Source organism: Hyperolius riggenbachi, chromosome 4 (assembly GCF_040937935.1).
Source record: "Hyperolius riggenbachi isolate aHypRig1 chromosome 4, aHypRig1.pri, whole genome shotgun sequence".
NCBI classification, from domain to species: Eukaryota; Metazoa; Chordata; class Amphibia; order Anura; family Hyperoliidae; genus Hyperolius; species Hyperolius riggenbachi.
In genome coordinates, this window is record NC_090649.1 from 190,445,692 (window position 1) to 190,468,065 (window position 22,374).

Genomic DNA, 22,374 nt, shown 5'->3' on the forward strand with positions numbered 1-22,374 from the left:
CCTTAAACAGAAATTTTGGGTTTTTTTTTCCCACCATGAGACTCAACTTCTGTGTCGGACATAACACAGAGTTTTTGCTTTCGGTACAGCCACTGCATATCTTGAGTATCTGGGAACGTGAAAATACTTGAGCTTTCTTGATTTGTTATACATGATTGATAGATGTATTTTCTATCTTAGTAATAGCCTGATAGAGAAAACATTTGAGAAGAGTTCAGCAGCTACGAGGAACTGAATGAGAGGGTTTGCATTGGCAATGTCTGAAGGAAAGATGGAAACTCTGAGCCTTTGGAATGACCCTGTTAATAAGCCATGAGATGGATCAGAACTTGAGCCTGGCAGCTCAGTATGCTTATATCTAGCTTTAGCGCACGTAAGGTTAGAATTATAATCATAATAATCTGGGACAAGCATCTAATTTATGGAATGTGGGGGCAGTTTTAGGAGTAATATGGCCTTTTGGTTGAAAGCAAGCAGGCGTTGGAAGCAATCATTATTATGTATAACCGATGTACAAGGAAGAGATAAAGCTGAAAGGAATCTGCAATGCAGTCCTCCCTGAGCAGCATTATGATTTTGTATCTCTCTATAGCTCACTAGAGAACAGATACTTAAAGCGTTTAAACAATGAAAGTTCACTTAGATGAGCTTAGCTGTGAGGCTTTAATTTTGATGCATGTTGTTGTAGATAATGAACTCTGATCATCAGAATGCATAGATTTACTCTTGCTGAACAATACAGAGCCTCGTGGGGATACAATAAACGCAGTCATTGTGATAACACGAGCCAGTCTCTGCTTTTATAGGTCTTTGCGTTGTCTGTTTGTTTTTATAGTGCAACTAAAAACCGCTCGCTTTTAATTGTGTTTACACCCCTCCTAACAAATAAGTTGAGCCTTTGAAAAGGATATTTGCTATTTTTTTTTTCTTTTTTTACTATTAAAGGAAAGTGCTACTTTCTGTTGAGACTTATCGGTGCAGAACAGCAGGGCTCACCTCAATCTCCTGTATACCATGAAAATCTGGAAATCCTGCCTTGACACCCCCTACCTACCTTCCCCTTTCCGACACCCCTCTTATAGAATGTTCTAACACTAATCTACGGAAGTCTCTTGACTTTAAAGCGACCTGAATACTGTTTTTGTGTATATTTTTTTTTCCCATAAGGGGAATATGTCCAGTTGGGGTGCTGCTCCTCTGGACCCTGGTTCCTATGGAATTTGCCATCTTCTCCACCCGACCGGCAACTACTGCAGGATTTTGGAGTTTCCAGCAGTGCCTCCATGGACAACCTCTCCCGGCATGCATTGCATCAAGCATGCGCCAGAGACTCTGCCGGGAGTTTCAAAGTCCTCCATATTACAACACAAGTTAGGAGAGGTAATTAAGCTGCAGGTGATCCCAATAAACATGAAATTAGTCCAAATATATTCAAAAATATCAAACTACTCTATTGATTAGAAGAATAGTATTATAGTATTAAAACCGCTAAAAGCAGCATGAGATGGCCATCCCACCACACATGCATCAACCATACATGCACACTGCTAGCCAGCTAATCCAAGTTATATCTGTATACTCAAAGTCACCCATATGTTGTTGGTCAGGTGGAGAAGATGGCAAATTCATGGGTCGAGTGCCAGAGGTGCTGTTTCCCATAGGTAAGTAATGATGACCCCCCCCCCCTCCCAATTACAAACCTCCCTTATGAAATACACAAAACTGTGCTCAGGTCGCTTTAACATCACAACTAAACTTAAAGCGAACCTTTAGAGTAATAATATAAATGCTGCAGTCTCCTAGTCAAAAAAAAAAGTTATTTACCCGAGAAGCCTTGTCGCACAAACTATCTCGAAGACCCCACATCACTTGACTTCTGGTGCCTGGCCCCGCCTCCTCTTTCTCCCCGTAGAAAAATGCCAAGACATTTACTTCAGTGACAAAGTATCCTGTCTCTGATGCTCCAGTATCACATCACATAACCCACTGGTATGTCCTGATGGGTCAAGTAATGACCAGAGCCATGGAGACAGAAAGCAAAGTGCCTGAAGTGAGAAGATTCATCGCCGGATCCTGTACAGGTGAGGCACTTTTCCACATTCCAGTCGCAACTCACTCTGCAGTTCAGAGGGCCTACTGTGGTTCTCCAGTTTCCTCAGTTGCCTTGTGGGTAACCCTATCCTGTTGGATTTAATGGGTTAAAGAGAACCCGAGGCGGGGGGCAAATAGGACACAGAGGCATGTTCTCTGCCTCATGACATGCCTCTGTGTCACCCACTGCCATTCTCTGATCCCCCCCCCCCCCCCACACACCACATTATAGCCCTCCGAAATTAGCGACAATCTCTCGGAGGGCAATGGGAAGAGAGGGATTCCCTGCTCAAGACGCCCACTAGGGACGTTCCTGCAGGCTTTCAAGCCTTTCAACTGCCATTGGTCAAGTGTATCTTCCTGGCTGTGCCCCCTTCCTGCGTGCTGGGAGAGAGAGATCTCTCCTTCCAGCGTCATGACCCAGAGGTTACTGAAAGTTAAAGTGGGGCAGTGTGGGCCTCAGGAGTGGCGTGGATGGCGGCTACTTGATCCGCCCAGCCCCCCGGATCAGGTAGCCTAGATTTTTTTTTTTTTTATTATATGAGCCTAACTCGGGCTCTCTTTAGAGCAAGTCTGAACTGAAAATAAAAAAAAAATGGAATATCGCTTTCTTTATTTCAATTTAAAGGTGGTGGAAAAAAAGATATAGATCAGTTCATTGTGATAATTAGTGATAAAGTTATTGGCAAATGAATGGGACGTGAAAATTGCTCGGATGCATAAGGGGAAAAACGACTGAAGGCTGTGGTGGTTAAGCTGTGTGCATTTGATCTAGCTTAGACACTGTGCTCGCTTGCTGAAGCATTGAAAAAAAATTGGCTCCCAATTATTGATTGAATTAAGATAAAGTGCTATAGTATATTCTATGTGCTTAAAGAGAGTCTGAAGTGAGAATAAATCTCGCTTCAGCTCTTATATATAGCAAGGGCATGTGTGCCCCTGCTAAAACGCTGCTATTCCGCATCTAAACGGGGGTCCTTTACCTCCCAAATCCCCCTCCGTGCAGCGCATCCCCTCTTCCGCATTTAGGCAGGGCTAATGGCCGCAGTCCTGCCTCACGCGCGTCTGTCAGCGCATATCTCCACCTCTCCCCCGCCCCTCTCAGTCTTCCTTCGCTGAGAGGGGCAGGGGAGAGGCGGCGATGCGCCGCTGATAGACGGCGCTGAGAGGCAGGGCTGCAGCCGTTAGCCCTGCCTCAACAGCAGCAAAATCTACGACCAAGTTGGTCGTAGATTTTGCAGGGGGGGGGGGGGGTTTGGGGGGTAAGGGACCCCCGTTTAGCCGCGGGATAGCCGCGTTTTAGCAGGGGCACACATGCCCCTGCTGAATATAAGCACTGAAGCGAGATTTATTCTCACTTCAGTGTCTCTTTAAAGTGAACCTCCGGACTAAAAATCTACTGAGCAGAACTGAAAAGGCTTGGTGTTTCTCTAACAGTTTCACAGCATCAGAACTTTGTTTTTCTTACCAAAGCATCATTTTTAGCTGCATTTTTAGCGAAACTCCACCCATCAAAGAAAAAAAGCCCGGGCTTTTTTTCCCTGATGCTGTGCAGAGCATGATGGGATTCCCTATGTTGTTATTCGTGTTGCCTAGCAACTGGGAGAGGTGCTCAGGACACAGGACAGTTGGAACTGTGTCTCATGCTCCCTGTCACCTCCTTTCAACCAAAAATATTTGCCTGTTCTTTTAAAACAGTGTGGGTAAGAGATTATATTACCTACCTATTTTAATTAACATAACTAATGTAACTTAATGACAGTATGTTTGTTTAGGCTGGAGTTCCTCTTTAAGTATGGCAATTTCTGATATTGTAAACTTCTGATATAGTAAACTACTTTGCCAGGTCCCTTGGAGTTTACTATAAAGGGATACTACTGTACTGTAATTAATGAAATGGACAAATGTGTGTCTAGCTGCAGTACCTGCTTTTTGCTAGTCTGGCAAGTGCTTGGTAGCATTGAAATTGTAATTTACGTTAACTGGAAGCATAGGAAATGCAAACATAATGAGTCAGAATGGTTAGTAGAGGTCTTTGGCTAAAAGTCTGAGTTACAAGAGAACAGTGTGTGACTGGATTGTTATGCAGTGCTTAGACTTACCCTGAGTCTCTACATGGCTTCCTGTTATGTTACCATCGTGGAAAAAAAGCATCATCACCAGAATATTTTGAAATGTGCCAGTGAAATGTTTTTACTCCATCACGTCTGCTAGAAAAAAATATGCAGTAAAAACAAACTGATAAACAATGCTGGAAGTTTTGAGAAGGTACAGTCATGCTTACTGTAAATGTTGCTGCTTCTAATATTGGATCCATAATCAGACTTGGACGAATCCCAGTAACCAGTGCTTCCAAAAATATTTGGTCTGAGCCCTTTCTGTTGTCAGTGGAAATACACGTTCTCTGCCTATTCATGGCTTTTGACTTCTGTTTTGGAAAAGCTGCATAAGAAATCTTAATTGTAGGCATATATTACTGTATTAGTAATTATAACCCAGTGTTCCATTTACTGATGAATAATTAAAACTAGTATAAATACCAGGTTTTCATCCTTTTATGATCTTAGTGTATTTTACTTCACAATAATATTGGCCCCTCCACATTTAAAATCCCAATTGTGGTGTTTTGCAATCACGATTTTCACTTCTTTTTGAATGCACATTTTTCCGTGATTACAGGTGTGATTTGGCAGATTTCAAATGGGAAATCGCATAGCATGCGTATGCTATGTGATTTTCATGCATTACCATTCATTTAACCTAATCCCAAATGCTGGAAAATTGCAGCCACCACTACATTTTCTATTGGGCTAAAAATGGATTGCACTCTGTACCAGGAACCACAATTACTTTGTTAACCTTCTTGGCGGTAACCCAGAGGCATGCTCGGGGTGGTGAAAAAAAGCCAGGAGTAGTAATTCCGAGCCTGACCCCGGGTAGCCGCCAGGACATATGCAGATGCTTGCCTCCCTGTGATCTAGACGCTGGCAGCTATTCCGTTCCTTGGAGGCTCTCGATCCCTTGGGTGAGCTCGCCATTTGTTGTCATGGCGACAGCCAGCAATCTCACTATAGGGGTACCGCATCACCCGGAGTATGGAGGGAGACTTGTAGTGCTGGATCCCAGGGAAGTGAGTCTGCGCAGGGAATGTCGCAGATATCACTGCGGCATAATTTTTTTTCCTGTTTTTAGGGTCTAAAAGCATGTGAAAAAATTGCACCACTTTTAGACCCTAAAATCCAGAAATAATCATACCTCCAGGGAGGCTAATCACGTTGCCCTTTTGAATGTCATAATGCATGTGCTTTGAAATGTGGATCAAAGTGCATGCTGTCTATAAGGGCCATTTGGCTATTGGGAGGGAGGGTTGCATTTTGAGACAACTAGGCTCTACTACATTGCAATATGTATACTTTGTTTTCTAACATTGAAATGTTGATGTCCGGCAGGGTAAGCAAAATAAGTATTCAGCCCCCAGTGCCTGGCTTGCCCCCACCTTCCATGTGAGTTTACATTACCTGCTTCAGTGTGAGGGCAGGAGAGCAGGTGGGAGATGGATGGGGAGGCTGCCAGAGCAAGTCATGTGGAGGGTAGAAGGGGCTGATCAGAGCTGCAGCAAAGTGGAGAGTATAGGGGCTGAGCAAAAAAAGAAAGAAAAGAATATCATTTACATACAGTATGTATTTTATAATGTTAACTTCCCCTCCAGCACCAAAGCTTGGTTCAGCAGTTGTAAACTATGCATGTTCAGTTCCATGTTAAAGCAGAACCGAACTCTTGAACATCACACAATGAAAAGTCTTTATTCCACTTGCAGTTGGTGAAGAAATCTACTGATCTTTGTTTATATATCCAGATCAAAGTGTATACAGTAATTTGTTCTTATCAACAGCTGTGTATAGACTGCAGGAGCACAACTGCAGCTCTCGCCCCATACAGTAAACACTGAAACCAAATTTGAAGCTTCAATTTCAATTAAGAAACCCAGGAATCCCAGTGATGTACTTCCTGTCCAGCAGGAAGTACATCATCGAGCGAGGGGCGTATGTGTGTGGGGTTGCGGTGCTATGCATATGACCCTGTTAGCACACTCTGCCGCAGGGTCATATGTTAGGCATTTTGAGGGTTGCGGGGTGATGCATCGGGGCGTGGCATTGCACCGCAAACACACTGGCCAGGTGTAAAACTGGCCTAAAGGTACCTACATAGTAATCTAGATTTTTAATACCTTTTTAATCTATTGAAAATTGGGCCTCCTGATTAGTGTTTGATAATTCTACCGGTTAAACATTGATTGGAAAAGGCCATTCTTTTATGGATCAAACATGACAGGAGGATGGCTGGGCTGCAGGTGGAAACTGCAAATGATTGGCAGTGCAGAGCTTTGTACTCCATATACGAAGCAAGTGGAGGCAGAGGTGCAATCCATATTAGATTACATTCCTATTGGAGGGATGATGGGAGGGGTAAGAATCTGCAAGGTGGCAGATTTTTTTTCTCTCTGCATGGGAAAATAGAAAAATGGCCATTTATGTCCGATTTAAGATCAGTGCTGCAAACCAAAAATGTCATTTGTGTCTCATTAGGTTTGATGATTAAATCTGATTGCAACAGTTGTATGTAAATTATGATTGCTTATATAGGTGGATTTAGCAGACTTCCATCAGAGAAATACTATTGTGAATTGTGCAGATCCAGTTTTCTGCTTTTGTTTTTTTCTCCAGGGAGAAAAATAGTCCTACCGGCATGTGACGTTTGATCACAGTTCACTAATATTGCACTGCATTCCTTAACTAAGCAACTCAGATTTTTTATATATATATAATATATATATATATATATATATATATATATATATATATATATATATATATATATGCCTAATTACTATGTAAAAATATTTTCATGCTTGTCTCTAGTATGTAATGCCATATGTTTTGAGAGATGACTTCATTCAGACAGAAAACAGTTGTCAGCTTGGCAGAATGGGCCGGGGGCTAAATTTGATTTGTCAGAAGGGAAAAAAACAGAACTGTCAGTGCTCCATAAAGAGTGTAAATCAGATTGACCAGTGTTTATTCGGCTTCCCATATGCAGCCTGATGAAAGCAAGAATTGTGACATTCAGGTATCATGTGTGATGGAAAAGCCATGAAGTAATTAAAGTATATCAGACCTGAGGTAAAGCTACCTAAGGTAAGCACAGAGATATGTTTATTTTTGATCCACATACCTCTGTCCTTTGACCGTTCCTCTCTTCCTTCCCACCGGTCTCCATAATCACTCCTTAACCTTCCTAGCGGTATATGATAACTTCCGGATTTTAGGGTCTAAAAGTGGTGCAATCATACCGCAAGATAGATCCTTGGCACCCCTGCATATAACTTGCCTCTCTGGATCCAGCGCTACGATTTTCCCTCCATCCACCGGGTGGAGCTCTGCACCTATAGTGAGATCTTCGTCTGTCGCCATGTGACAAATAGCAATCTCCCCAGAGGAATAGAGAGCCTCCAAAAACTGGAAGAAGAATTGCTGCCGGGGTCTGGCAGTGGGTTACAAATGCCCACTGTGCATAGGCTCTAGGCTCTGTATATACCTCCCGGAGTCTAGCTCGGGGATGCCGCTCTGAGCTGCAGATTTCAAGCCCGAGCCTGAATCTGGGTTACTGTTAAGGAGGTTAAAGAATTCGATTTTTGGCTATAGTCACATTTTGAGCCCGAGAGAGGCAAGCTTGCTGCAATGTTCCTTCCTATTACCCTCTCATTCCCTCCTCTTCCCCACCTCATTCACTCCCCTGATGGGGAATATTGCCACAAGTCTGCCATTTCTTGTCTGAAAATTATTTGACTTTAATGGCAGTTATATTTTTCAAAGAGTGATTAAGGGGTAGGAGGAGAGGAACTGACAGAGGTATGTGGATCCAGCATGAACATACTTTAGCGTTGTTTCTGATTGTTATCTTGGATAGCTTTGCCTTGCATCAGGTATACTTTAAGCATATGACTATAACAAATGATTATAAGCATCCTAAATGCTAACTAGTGATGCTAGTGGGTAATAGAACTCATGGAGAAGAATGGGATCAATCCTACGAGCTGATTATTTACAACAGTCTTATTTGCTGTGATCACTTTCTGCTTCAGCACATAACTGAGCAGCAAATCAGAGCCTCACAAATCTATCACCTCACAATGCATGCTTTTCTGTCTTCTCATACACACTAACATCAGTAGTGATCGCTGTTGCAAGCACATACTCTGTAATATGTTAAAAAATCTCTACCAGATGGTAATCTTTCTGATTTCTACTAAAACAAAACAATAGCTATTCTTGTAGAAAGCATTATATTTCTTGCCATTCATCAGGCTAAAGCTCTGCATTGACACAATTGACCATCAGCTGATGGCAATTAATGTGTCTACACAAGAGTCATTAATTATCATGCCAAAACCCTCCTCCATAGATGACCAAGCTATACTCTGTTAGTAAACTGGAAGATGGAACTGGTTGTTTCATACAAGCAAGCACAGAAAACTTAGCTCAGTAAGCTTGCCGAGTTAGCTATAGGCAGGCAGGTTTCTTGACGAGAATGGTTTTAGGTAAAATATTATCTGCAAATCGCTGAGCACTTTGCTGTGCCATCAAGAATACTTTTAGAAGTGCTTTACAAGAAAACCTGAAATGAGAGGAACATGGAGGAATCATTCTGATTCACTTTAATAGAAGACCTTCTGACTCACCAACAGAAAACTGTAATGACCGCCTCTGCCGAGAATAGGGAGTATAAAGGTCCACGATGCCTCGGGCAGTGACTAACAAGGTGGAGCGGAGCGCTGGCCATTATCATTGTTCTCCTCATTCACCCCACCCACCATGTGCTCTGCTTTATCAGACCTCCTTCTCTGCATACCAGCAGAATGTATTGCTATCCTGGAGGCTAGAGACATGTCTGTGCAGTGTCGGCCTGATCGACTGTAGCTCCATTTCTGATTGTTGTCTATCCTTTAAAACCTTCTCTGCCTCACATCTGCTGTGACTGTTATAAGTCCTTTTACCTTCCAGAAAAAAAATGAGCAGCAGTCATTGGCAAGGTTATCTCCTCCATGGGTTTTAACTATCATCTGTATGCAGATGACACCCAGATCTACCTCCACACCCCTGACATATCCACCACTACCATGGACAAGGTCTCCTCCTGCTTATCAGCCATCTCCTCCTGGATATCCGCTAGGTTCCTGAAACTAAATCTAGACAAAACGGAATTTAGCCATCCATGAACCTCCCAGATGTGCATGTCACTGTTAACCACACTACCATTCGCCCTACCTCTCAAGCCCGCTGTCTGGCTGTCACCCTGGACTCCGCACTCTCCTTCACTCCCCACATCCAAAACCTCACAAAGTCCTGCAACTTCCACCTTCGTAACATCTGTAAGATTCGCCCTTCCCTGACCTCTGCCACCACCAAACTCCTCATCCATGCCCTCATAATTTCCCGTCTTAACCACTGCAATGCCCTTCTTTCTGGTCTCCCTATGAACCGAATAGCCCCACTGCAGTCCATCATGAATGCGGCAGCCAGAATTATCCACTCCTCCCATCGCTCCACCACGGCGGCTCCCCTCCATGAATCCCTCCACGGGTTTCCTATCCAGTCCACAATCGGATTCAAGATACTGTGTCTGACCTACAAATCTGTCCACAAAACCTGTCCAACCTACATTTCTGATCTTACTCAGAGGCACACACCTAGCCGCTCACTCCGCTCCTCCAAAGAACTTCGCCCGACCGCCCCCGGCATCACCCAGTCCCATGCACGCTTCCAGGACTTTTCAAGAGCTGCTCCAACACTATGGAACTCCCTACCTCCACCCATTAGGGTAGCCCCCTCCTTCAACATCTTCAAGAAGGCCCTCCTACCCCTCACAATTGCTATAAACCCACAACTGAACTCTGGTCCCCTACCTTTCATTTCCTACCTCTCCCTCTATATTGTAAGCCTTTGGCCAGGGTCCTCCTCCTTTTGTGTCCTACCTGATCATGCACCTCCATTACTGTGAACCCATGCTATGCATCTGAGTGAACCTGACTTGCCTAATCTCCATGCTCCATCCAGTTACTGACTAAGCATTACCCTGTACTCATACTGTGCTGTGTGATCTGGTTTTCTTGTATTCCTGTATTGCCGTATTGCTGTATGTCACCCCTAAATATTGTCTGTAACCTAAACTAATGTACAGCGCTGCATAATATGTTGGCGCTTTATAAATACAGTTAATAAATATTAAATAAAGGTGAAGAGAGAGGATGGTGCACTTAAACCTCTGAATTCTGTTGAGATTATGCATTTGTTTTTTTGGGGCACCTAAATGAATAACATTAAAAACGTGTGTGAGGATAGCAGAGGTAGGAATATCTAAGAAAACACTTTGAATTACAATAAAGATGATAGTCTCCATACTCTTCTGACATTGGCACTATACCAAAACTGAAGAGCATTGTATTCTTGTTGAGCTGTAACTCAGAATGAAGATATTTTTGCCAGTTGCAATAAAATAACTGAGGTTATTTATTCATACTTCTTTCTTTGACAGATATAACTCGCATCATTCAGCTGGACCTGGACCTGAAGTTCAAGACTAACATCCGGGAACTGTTTGAAGAATTTGACAACTTCCTCCAGGCCTCAGTCATTGGGATTGCACAGGAAATGCAGCCAGTATACAGGTAAATAAGGACGCCTGTCCTGATACACTGTAGTCAGTGTTTAGGAAGAAAAAGTGTAAGGAATTTTATCATCTAAATATCATTTATTATTATAAAGTGTTGTTGGTTATTTGATGAGGTGTGGCACGTTAGCCAGAACTCTTGCTTAGCAGCTGTAGCCTCAAGCTCATACCCTTGCCAGGACACTTAAAGCAGAACTGAAGATTGTTATAAAAACAAAACAGTTTTACTTACCTGGGTCTTCCCCAAGCCCCCAGCAGCTGTCCTGTCCTGCGCCGGTCCTTCACGATCCTCCATTCTCCCGCCACCAGCTAGTTTTGTGGCAACCGCGCCTGCGCACCCAGGGCAACGTGTATCTTTCTTTGCTTTACCGCCCTGCAGTGAACCGCAGTGAACGGTAACATGAAGAAAGTTACGAGTGACCAGGGCTGTGCAGTTGCGGTCGACTTACGAGTCGGCGGTAACGAAACTGCACTGCGGCAGGGGAATGGAGGATCATAGAGGACTGGCGCGGGACAGGACAGCTACAGGAGGCTTGGGGAAGCCCCAGGTAAGTGAAACGGTTTGTTTTTATAGCCATCTTCAGTTCTGCTTTAACTACATGTGGCTGTATCTTCTCTCGATATTCCCAAGGGTTTCCTCCAGGTAGTTCAGCTTCTTCCCACATCCCAAAAACATACTGGTATGTTAACTGGCTTCCAACTAAAATTGTCTCTAGCATTAGAATGTGTGTCTCTCTGGGGAAGAGTTAAGAGATATGAATCGTTTGGTGTAATCTGTAAAGGAGCACATCAACACTATATAAATGCATAATAAAGACAATTACAATAATAACAACACAAATGAAGTGTGCGAATCCTGTATATCTGTTAATTACATGTTGCTCCCCTTTACAAGTTGTATATATGCTGTACACATGCAAGTCCCGCTGCCAATACACACTGCCAGCGCTGCACTCCTCTCCGCTGGTCAGAATATTTCCATGGTATGCAATAACATTATTCACACATCTGTGAGTAGAAGTCGGTTCTAAGCAAGGATCTGAGCGTGGACAGGAAGGGTGTAGATAGCAGGAAAGCAGACCAGACCTAAGGACCGTGACCCACTAGCAGAGCTTTCCCTGCAAAGCGCTAGGACAGTGGAACTCTATGAGAGTGATGAAATTGCAAATGCGCTGCGTTTTGGAGAGATTATGATTGAAGGAAAGCAGGTAAAAAACACATACCTTCAAATCGCTATGAAGATCACTTTAAAAATGTTTTACCAAATCACAAACGCTAGCACTTATGGTTGCTAGTGTTTTCTGGGCCTTATGGCCTGATGCTATATACCAAAAAAGAGAGTATTTTGTTTGTGATATAGACAAATGAATGTCAAATCAAGGCCTTCTGATGGGAAAAAAAATGCGTACAAAGTGTAGTGAAATGCACACAAAAAATTCTTGTATAATTAAAATATATTTTTGTATGATAATTCACTTGTGATAAGATGACTTGATTCTACAATTGCTCTCAGGTGTGGGGACAATTATCAAAAGCTCAAAATGAAAGCACACATTTCCCCTTCCACTTATAGGAGCCAAGTGGCTCTTAACCGCTGCTTAGCAAGAGAACGTTCTGAATGTTGCTATAAAGAATTTCTCCATTGTCAGCAATACACGCAACCTGTGTTTTGTACTTAGGATTTCCTAGAATTTACAGGGAGTGATTGCTTTTGAAGGATCTCAGTGTAAAGTAATGAACAGAGCTCACAAAGCTTAGACGACTCATGGATAATGAGTTTCTCACGTATTTTCATCCATTTTCTTGGTGGATCTCATTCTCCTGAAGAGGGCCGTTTTGTAGGCTTTTTGTCACTCCAGGCAACTTACACTATCCGGACCTTGTGACGTGTGCTCTCCAGGCACCTGGAATGCTGCTGCTCCTTAGGACACCAAACTTCCTGCTAATGCACACATGCAGCAGAAGCAGGTGATAGAACACCCAGGGGCTGGGCTTAGTACAGGACAGGTCTTTGGGGGTGGTGCTTAACCCAGGGGCATGACACTCCAGGCAATGGCCTAGAACGCCTTTGTCTAAAAACGGCCACAACTGTGTTCAGGATGACACACAGTTGTTAAGACCATCCTAAATGACCACACCATAGCAACCCAACTTTCGATAGCCTTCAATAGCAAAAACTGCCCCAATGTGTACAGTCAGCCATATGTTACACACCTTTATCTGAGCAGGAATGAGATTCTATCACGAGGCAATGTTATTTTTCACATGGTGAGTGACCGTGTCTTGGTTGTTGGATCTTGAGCAGTAACTCTGCCTACTTTTCCTTAATTATTGGTCATTGATATACTGTAGGATGATATACTGTAGGATGTTTTTGCTTGGCTTTGGAAACTGGTATAATAGCAGTGTTGTGAAAGCCCACATTTCTGCGGAACCTGCACCTATTTATACTAAATGTTTAAAATTGTAAATGACTGCACCGGTGTCCCAATTATCTAAATCTGTCTTTTCATCAAGCACCCATGCTGCTTTGCACCTGCTTCAGCTAACTCCAAGTTGACATTAAGATTGCAGTTTGACAAAATCCAGTAAAGTTACACAGAACGGACTCAAAATTACTTTCTTTTGAGCATTGTGGCTAAACTCCCAGATTCAGCATTGGGTGTATGCATTTGGGAGGATTCTATTAACTTACATTGAAATGTATTTGTATATCCTGCTGCACTGCAGAGAATGAGATGCATATGGAAAGTTGGGGGAATTTTGTAAAGATCGTGTCATTTATACAGTAGTTACTTAAAGAGACACTGTGGTAACAAAGTAGAACTTAGTAAATTATTCAGGATACCTACTTCTATTAGAAACACTTCATATATCCACTTATTGCTGTATATTGGTATGCAGCCCTGCCATCCTGCTGATGTGTTGCCTAGGCTGTTTAGCTATGTGGAATTGTCCTCCCCAAGCATTCTGGGAGACCGCGTTTATTTTATATTGGCTTTGTAATTCTAAGAAATAAACATTTCACACAGCTGTACCTGCCAAGACTAAGGATGTTGCCATCTGTGAAACATTTCAGAATGTAAATCAGAGTGAGGAAAAATTTTACTGGTAAACACTTATAAAGGAATGTTGTAAAAAAAAAAAAAAAGCAAACTGTTATTCTCTCTACAGTTCCTTTTTAACTACTTTAGCCTTTTGAACGTTTTCACTATGTCCAAACGACTGCTGCTGCAGTGCTGCGCACCCCCACCCGCGTCGAGTGCGCTCCCATGCTGCCGCCAGTTAGCCCGGAGATCAATGAACAGGAACATAGTTCCCGTTAATTAATCGAATTCACTGGTAGAAAGACCGACGGCTTCTTTGAGAAGCCGCAATCTTTCTGAAGTCACAAAAAAAGTTTCCTGTCCTCCCTATACTTCCTGGATGCGACCGCTTGCTTCCAGGACTAAAAAAAGAAAAAAGAAATTGACTGTGGCGAAATATTAACTACATCTACATACTTTTTTTTTTTTTTTTTTTTTTAATTAAATAAACACACATTATTACATTTAAAATTACCTGTTTACCTCCCACACCAAAAATTACCCAAATAAATATTTATTGAAAAAAAAATACAATTAAAAAAAAAACATAAATAGTTACCTAAGGGTCTAAACTTTTTTAATATGTATGTAAAGGATGCAAAACTGAAAAAAATCACCTTTATTTCCAAATAAAATATTGGCACCATACATTGTGATAGGGACAGAATTTAAATGGTGTAATAACCGGGACAAATGGGCAATAAAATACATAGGCTTTAATTATGGTAGCATGTATTATTTTAAAGCAATAATGGCCAAAACCGAAAAGAAATGAATTGTTTCCATTTTTTCTTAATATTCCCGTTTAAAATGCCTTTAGAAAAAAATAAGAATTCTTAGTAAAATGTACCACCCAAAGAAAGCCTAAGTGGTAGCGGAAAAAACAAGATCTAGATCAATTTATTGTGATAAGTAGTGATAAAGTTATAGGCTAATGAATGGGAGGTGAAAATTGCTCAGATGCATAAGGTGAAAAGCAACCGAAGGCTGAAGTGGTTAAAGGGAACCTGAAGCTAGTAAAATTATTTAAAATAAACACAACATAGCTGCAAATTAATATTGCATATTTACCTCACTGTCAGTTCCTCTCAGAAGCTCACCATTTTCTTCTTACAGTGATCCCTTCCAGTTCTGACAATATTTTGTCAGAACTGAAATATACCAGTTGCTGTCAGTTATATATCAGCAGCTGTCAGTTACAACTGAATGAGCAAGGTAATGTCCATGTTTCCCTATGGCTCAGTGGGTGATATTACAGTTTAACAGTGTGCTGACCAGGAAGCTATTATGGGATAATGGCCATTTTTAAAATGGAGGACAGAGAATTCCATTAATCACAGTGGACAAATGGGACGCAGGAGAGGAGAAAGAGATTGAGGATAAGACTACACAGGAGGTAACTATGACCTGTGTATGGTTATTTTGACTTTTTATTTTCAGTTCAGGTTCTCTTTAAATATGTAGATGTACATCTATAAGGGCTTTTTTAGAAATATTTTAAAAGGAACCATAACACTAATACTTACAAGTCTTAGAAATAGTAGCCGACCCATCTTTTCTAAGTGATCTCTATAGCAAAACATTGTGCCAAGCCTTAAAAGCTCCTGTTCATGTAGGTTGCTAAATTTTTTCCCACATAATGTAAATATTTTTCCTGAATACTTAACATATACAAAATACCATAATTTACTACATTACCTGTGAATTTTCATGCCATCCCAAGTAAACGTTTTAGCTCGACACGTAGATATTTTTGTGCTTTATTTTGCATTAAGCCTATCATGTAGATAGAAGACCACACATATGAATTACTGTGGTACACAGTGATAAATTGCAGGGGAGGATTTGTAAGGACTGGCATCAGGGAGATAATAAACCTAAAGGAAGCAATATAGCGTTATTGACTGATGGGAAAGGGATGCATGTGTACAGATGGGCAGGCGGGGAGTCTGAGATCATCTGGAGTGTGGGAAATCCTTAAAATGGTATATTGCAAGCTGTGTGGATTGTTGTAGTTTGCTTAGCTTCTTTCATTTTATTTTGTTTATAAATCTCAAACTGCAGCACTGAAATAAGAGGCAATAAAGGGGGAGGCTGTGCAACTTTCATGCCAAAGATACATTACATTCCCAATCTTTAGTGTCGTGTCCATTTTTTCCTTATGCCTACTCCACTCTTTGACGCTACAGAAAATGGTATTTTAAAACCTTTACTAAAAACCTTTATCAAATGACTGTCACTGCAAGCACATAGGGCACCATACATAGTCCTGCACCATAGGAGATCCTTGCGGTCTGAACTGCGCTTATCAAAGGGCTTTGCTGAAAGGTTGAAGGTCTGACATTCTTGGCCATGCCTCCTCTCATAAGAGATTGAAATTGTTCATGGGGCACCTACATTTACTATCATGTGCTTTTTTGGAAAAAAGAGAGACTTAACTAAAGGTGCCCATACATCTAGCGATTTTGGCAGCCGATTGACCACTTGACAGATCTTTCTGATCGAATTTGGTAGGAGAGAGATCTGCCATAAACCACAGACCAATTTCAGGTTGATTTCGGCATGTACGTCCGCACACACACCACTAACACGTATACAGTATGCATATAAATGTACACAAACTCTTAGTGATATATTTACGCGTACGCTTGTATATACACACATAATTACATATACTGTACACAGTATTAGTATGGTGCTCCTAATAATCCTTTAGAAATGTGTGTGTGTATCTATCTATCTTTCAAAAAAAAAAAAAAATATATATATATATATATATATATATATATCAGTGATCTCCCCAGAATTTTTTTCCAGCCGGGTGGCATGAAATATTAGCCAGGTGGCATGAAAAAGTAGCCGGGTGGGGCAAGTTGAAAATGCATGGCAACTGTACTTATAGCATAGGAGGAGGTGAGGAGGAGAGCCGATGACAGCCGGGTGGTCACCAAATCTAGCCGGGTGCAGCACCCGGCTAAAAGAGCCTGGGGAGATATATATATACAGTGGCTTGCAAAAGTATTCGGCCCCCTTTAAGTTTTCCACATTTCCACAAACATGACTCAATTTTATTGGAATTCCACGTGAAAGACCAATGCAAAGTGGTGTACATGTGAGAAGTGGAACGGAAATCATACATGATTCCAAACATTTTTTTTTTTTACAAATAACTGCAAAGTAGGGTGTGCATAATTATTCAGCCCCCTGAGTCAATACTTTGTAGAACCACCTTTTGCTGCAATTACAGCTGCCAGTCTTTTAGGGTATGTCTCTACCAGCTTTGCACATCTAAAGACTGAAATCCTTGCCCATTCTTCTTTGCAAAACAGCTCCAGCTCAGTCAGATTAGATGGACAGCGTTTATGAACAGCAGTTTTCAGATCTTGCCACAGATTATCAATTGGATTTAGATCTGGACTTTGGCTGGGCCATTGTAATGATCTGCTCTGCTGTCTGCACAGCCAGACAGCTTATTGACCATTTTGTAAGTCTGAGTGCTGCAGGTCCCTGGAAAGGAGACCTGTCTTCACTCTGCAACTTGCTGAGCTGCTGCTCTGGTGAGGAATTTGCATCCACTTGGCATGCAAATTGCTTAGCTGCTTACTTTGATGGCTTGCAGTATAAATACCATTTCCTCCCAGAATCCCTTGCTGGTCATGATGGTTTGTTCCTGCTAGACTTACCTTGAGTCTCAGCCCTCTGCATATAAGATTATCTTAGAGTAATCCTTGGGAGTGCACTTGCATTCCTACTAGCATAGTTAGGTTGTTGATTATCTGTATTGCCTAGTTCTGTCTTGTCGTTTGCGATTGTCTTGTCGCCAGCGGTGGTCGACAGGAAGTCGTTCTGTCTGTTGGGATCGCATTCGCCCTAGCAGTAGTGGCGGTGGTTCCTTCTGTACTCTGTCTTAGGGGTGCAAGCCAGAGCAGCGGTTGCTACTGGTTGCTCCATCTGTCTCTGTCTGGATCGCATTCGCCCTAGCGGTAGCGGCGGTGGTTCCTTCTGTACTCTGTCTGGGAGTGTAGGCCATAGCTGCGGTTGCTACTAGTTACTCCTTTGGTCTGTCTTGTCTGGATCGAACGCTTGCTGTAGTCTCGGTGAGGGAACCGTTTAGCAAGCGTTCGCGTTCTCTTTTGTTTTCGTGTTTCTTTGGTTAGTCAGGGTTGGTACGCTTTGTTGCTATTGCGCTTCTCGTGTGGCGACCGTGCCGGGCACGCACTTTGTCGCTATTGCGCTTAACGTGTGGGGTCCGCGTGTAGTTAGTCCTGTCTGTTCCTTTGCTCTTTCTTATTGTGTGTTCACAGTCGCTAGGTGGCAACTACATTGGTGGACACACATACATTCTGTCGCTGTGCTCACTCTCGCTTTCTCAGGGCTAACTTGCCCTGCATTGTTGCAATTCGTACAATTCCCATCTGGCATCTGTGGCAGTGCAGAGGGGTTGTTCCTCTGCACTCCACAGCTCCATCTGCCGGTGGGAATTTCCCTCTACAAGTGCATTACACCAAAGCTGGGTTCTGTTGTTTCGTACGCTTGTGGAGGATTTCCACAGTGTCAGCGCACATCTTGTGCGCTGACCTTGGAAATAATTACGCAATCGTTACAGCCATTCTAACACATGGATATGTTTTGTTTTAAACCATTACATTGTTGCCCTGGCTTTATGCTTAGGGTCGTTGTCCTGCTGGAAGGTGAAACTCCACCCCAGTCTCAAGTCTTTTGCAGACTCTAAGAGGTTTTCTTCCAAGATTGCCCTGTATATGGCTCCATCCATCTTCCTATCAACTCCGACCAGCTTCCCTGTCCCTGCTGAAGAGAAACACCCCCAGAGCATGATGCTGCCACCACCATATTTGACAGTGGGGATGGTGTGTTCAGAGTGATGTGCAGTTCTAGTTTTCCGCCACACATAGCGTTTTGCATTTTGGCCAAAAAGTTCCATTTTGGTCTCATCTGACCAAGAGCGCCTTCTTCCACATGTTTGCTGCGCCCCCCACATGGCTTGTGGCAAACTGCAAACGAGACTTCTTATGCTTTTCTGTTAACAATGGCTTTCTTCTTGCCACTCTTTCATAAAGGCCAACTTTGTGCAGGGCACAACTAATAGTTGTCCTATGGACAGATTCCCCCACCTGAGCTGTAGATCTCTGCAGCTCGTCCAGAGTCACCATGGGCCTCTTGATTGCATTTCTGATCAGGGCTCTCCTTGTTTGGCCTGTGAGTTTAGGTGGACGGCCTTGTCTTGGTAGGTGTACAGTTGTGCCATACTCCTTCTATTTCAAGTTCAAGGCTTTGGAAACCTTTTTGTAGCCTAAGCCTGCTTTACATTTCTCAATACCTTTATCCCTGACCTGTCTGGTGTGTTCTTTGTACTTCATGGTGTTGTTGCTCCCAGCATTCTCTTAGACAACCTCAGAGGCCGTCACAGAGCAGCTGTATTTGTACTGACATTAGATTACACACACTGCTTAGTCATTAACACTCATCAGGCAATATCTATGGGCAACTGACTGCACTCAGACCAAAGGGGGCTGAATAATTACGCACACCCCACTTTGCAGTTATTTATTTGTAAAAAAATGTTTGGAATCCTGTATGATTTTCATTCCACTTCTCACGTGTACACCACTGTGTATTGCTCTTTCATGTGAAATTCCAATAAAATTGATTCATGTTTGTGGCAGTAATGTGACAAAATGTGGAAAACTTCAAGGGGGCCGAATACTTTTGCAAGCCACTGTGTATATATATATATATATATATATATGTATATCTGTCCTGGAATCTGTCCTTTCACTACTCATGGATGCATGCTGGCGTCCATGATATTGTCGCTGAATGAATACACTGGTCCTTTGACAGATCGCGGACTTATGTTTGAGGGCCCACTAGTGATGTATATGTATACTGTGTGCCTCTGAGGAGGCGGCCTTGTGCCGTGAAACACGTGTCAGGCAACCTTTTGTGCGATTTGGGAATCCGAATATAACCCGCATGTCTGTCTTGCATATGGAAGAAAACTCATACTGAGAGAAATTAAAGGACTAAAATTAAAGGATACACACACACACACACACACACACACACACACACACACACACACACGTGTATATATATATATATATATATATATAGACACATGTGTGTATGTATATATATATATATATATATATATGTGTGTGTATATATATATATATATATATATATATATATATATATATATATATATATATATATATATATACCTAAAGGATTATTAAGAACACCATACTAATACAGTGTTTGACTCCTTTTTGCCTTCAGAACTGCCTTAATTATATGTGCCATTAATTCAACAAGGTGCTGTAAGCATTCTTTAGAAATGTTGGCCCATATTGATAGGATGGCATCTTGCAGATGTTGCAGATTTGTGGGATGCACATTCAGGGCACAAAGCTCTCATTCCATTATATCCCAAAGATGCTCTATTGGGTTGAGATCTGGTGACTGTGGGGGCCATTTTAGTACAGTGAACTCATTGTCATGTTCAAGAAACCAATTTGAAATGATTTGAGCTTTGTGACATGGTGCATTATCTTGCTGGAAGTAGCCATCAGAGGATGGGTACATGGTGGTCATGAAGGGATGGACATGGTCAGAAACAGTGCTCAGGTAGCCCATGGCATTTAAACAATGCCCAATTGGCACTAAGGGGCCTAAAGTGTGCCAAGAAAACATCCCCCACACCATTACACCACCACCAGCCTGCACAGTGGTAACGAGGCATGATGGATCTATGTTCTCATTCTGTTTACGCCAAATTCTGACTCTATCGAGACTCATCAGACCAGGCAACATTTTTCCAGTCTTCAACTGTCCAATTTTAGTGAGCTCGTGCAAATTGTAGCCCCTTTTTCCTATTAGTAGTGGAGATGAGTGGCACCCGTTTAGGTCTTCTGCTGTTGTAGCCCATCCGCCTCAAGGTTGTGCGTGTTGTGGCTTCACAAATGCTTTGCTGCATACCTTGGTTATAACGAGTCGTTACTTCAGTCAACGTTGCACTTCTATCAGCTTGAATCAGTCGGCCCATTCTCCTCTGACCTCTAGCATCAACAAGGCATTTTCACCCACAGCACTGCCACATACTGGATTTTTTTCCCTTTTCACACCATTCTTTGTAAACCCTAGAAATGGTTGTGCATGAAAATCCCAGTAACTGAGCAGATTGTGAAATACTCAGACCGGCCAATCTGGCACCAACAACCATGCCATGCTGAAAATTGCTTAAATCACTTTTCTTTCCCATTCTGACATTACATTTGGAGTTAAGGAGATTGTCTTGACCAGGACCCCCCTCCCAAATGCATTGAAGCAACTGCTATGTGATTGGTTGATTAGATAATTGCATTAATGAGAAATTGAACAGGTGTTCCTTATAATCCTTTAGGTGAGTGTATAATCTATCTATATCACATATTTTTTTTAATTTTATTTATTTTACACAAGGTACAGTTTTTTGACACATGGAATGCAGAATGCAGGGTACAGTAAAACTAATGGAAACGGCAGCAGCAATTTCCATTAGTGTGATCCGATTGCATTGCGATTTTGTCCCGAGCGCAATCGTCGTCCTGACGCGTTTTGGATCCAATCTTGGCAGCACGGTGGCGCAGTGGTTAGCGCTCTCGCCTTGCAGCGCTGGGTCCCTTGTTCGAATCCCAGTTAGGTCAACAGCTGCAAGGAGTTTGTATGTTCTCCCTGTGTCTGTGTAGGTTTCCTCCGGGCACTCCGGTTTCCTCCCACAACCCAAAAACATACAGATAAGTTAATTGGCTTCCCCTAAATTGGCCCTAGACTACAATATATACACTACACGATACATACATAGACATATGACTATAGTAGGGACTAGATTGTGAGCCCCTCTGAGGGACAGTTAGTGACTAGACTATATACTCTGTACAGCGCTGCAGAAGATGTTGGCGCTATATAAATACTAAATAATAATAATTAAGCTCTCTATACTGAGTATAGTAGCTTAACTGCATAAGTGGAAATCGGCTTGTTCATAGTGAAATAGAGCCCTTGCTCTTCATGCATTATTATAAATAAAAATCTGTAGATTGGAGGGTTGTGAATATGCAAATTAAGCAGGATTGAAGCATCACCCAGTATGCTAATGTTAATTCTGAATGCATGTAAGCATATTCCAGTAGGGAGTGTGCAATAAGGCCTGAAACTCACTGGGAGCGCTTTTCTGAGCCTTTTCTGAGTTCTTGTGATTTGAAAAGCTCTTGCTAATGTAATGCTATGGGTGTGATCCCACTTAAGCAATGTGAATTCATAAAAATCCCCCATAGCATTGCATTAGCAAGAGCTTTACAAATCACTGGTGCTTACAAAGCACTGCTAGTGGGTTCCAGGCCTAAGAGTTGATACTAGCATATAGGGTGAGCATTCACTCATGCTCATTTGCATCTTCACACTTCTC

General features: G+C 42.3%; 1 protein-coding gene across 2 annotated transcripts in view; it reads left to right on the forward strand.

The window, feature by feature from the left end:
• XXYLT1 (xyloside xylosyltransferase 1) overlaps positions 1-22,374 on the forward strand; it is a 279,339-nt gene that overhangs the window by 117,377 nt on the left and 139,588 nt on the right. For both annotated transcript variants that reach the window (XM_068281152.1, XM_068281153.1), the window contains one exon: positions 10,684-10,816. In XM_068281152.1, coding sequence (XP_068137253.1) covers positions 10,684-10,816 — 133 coding nt within the window. The remainder of the gene's footprint in view (positions 1-10,683; positions 10,817-22,374) is intronic.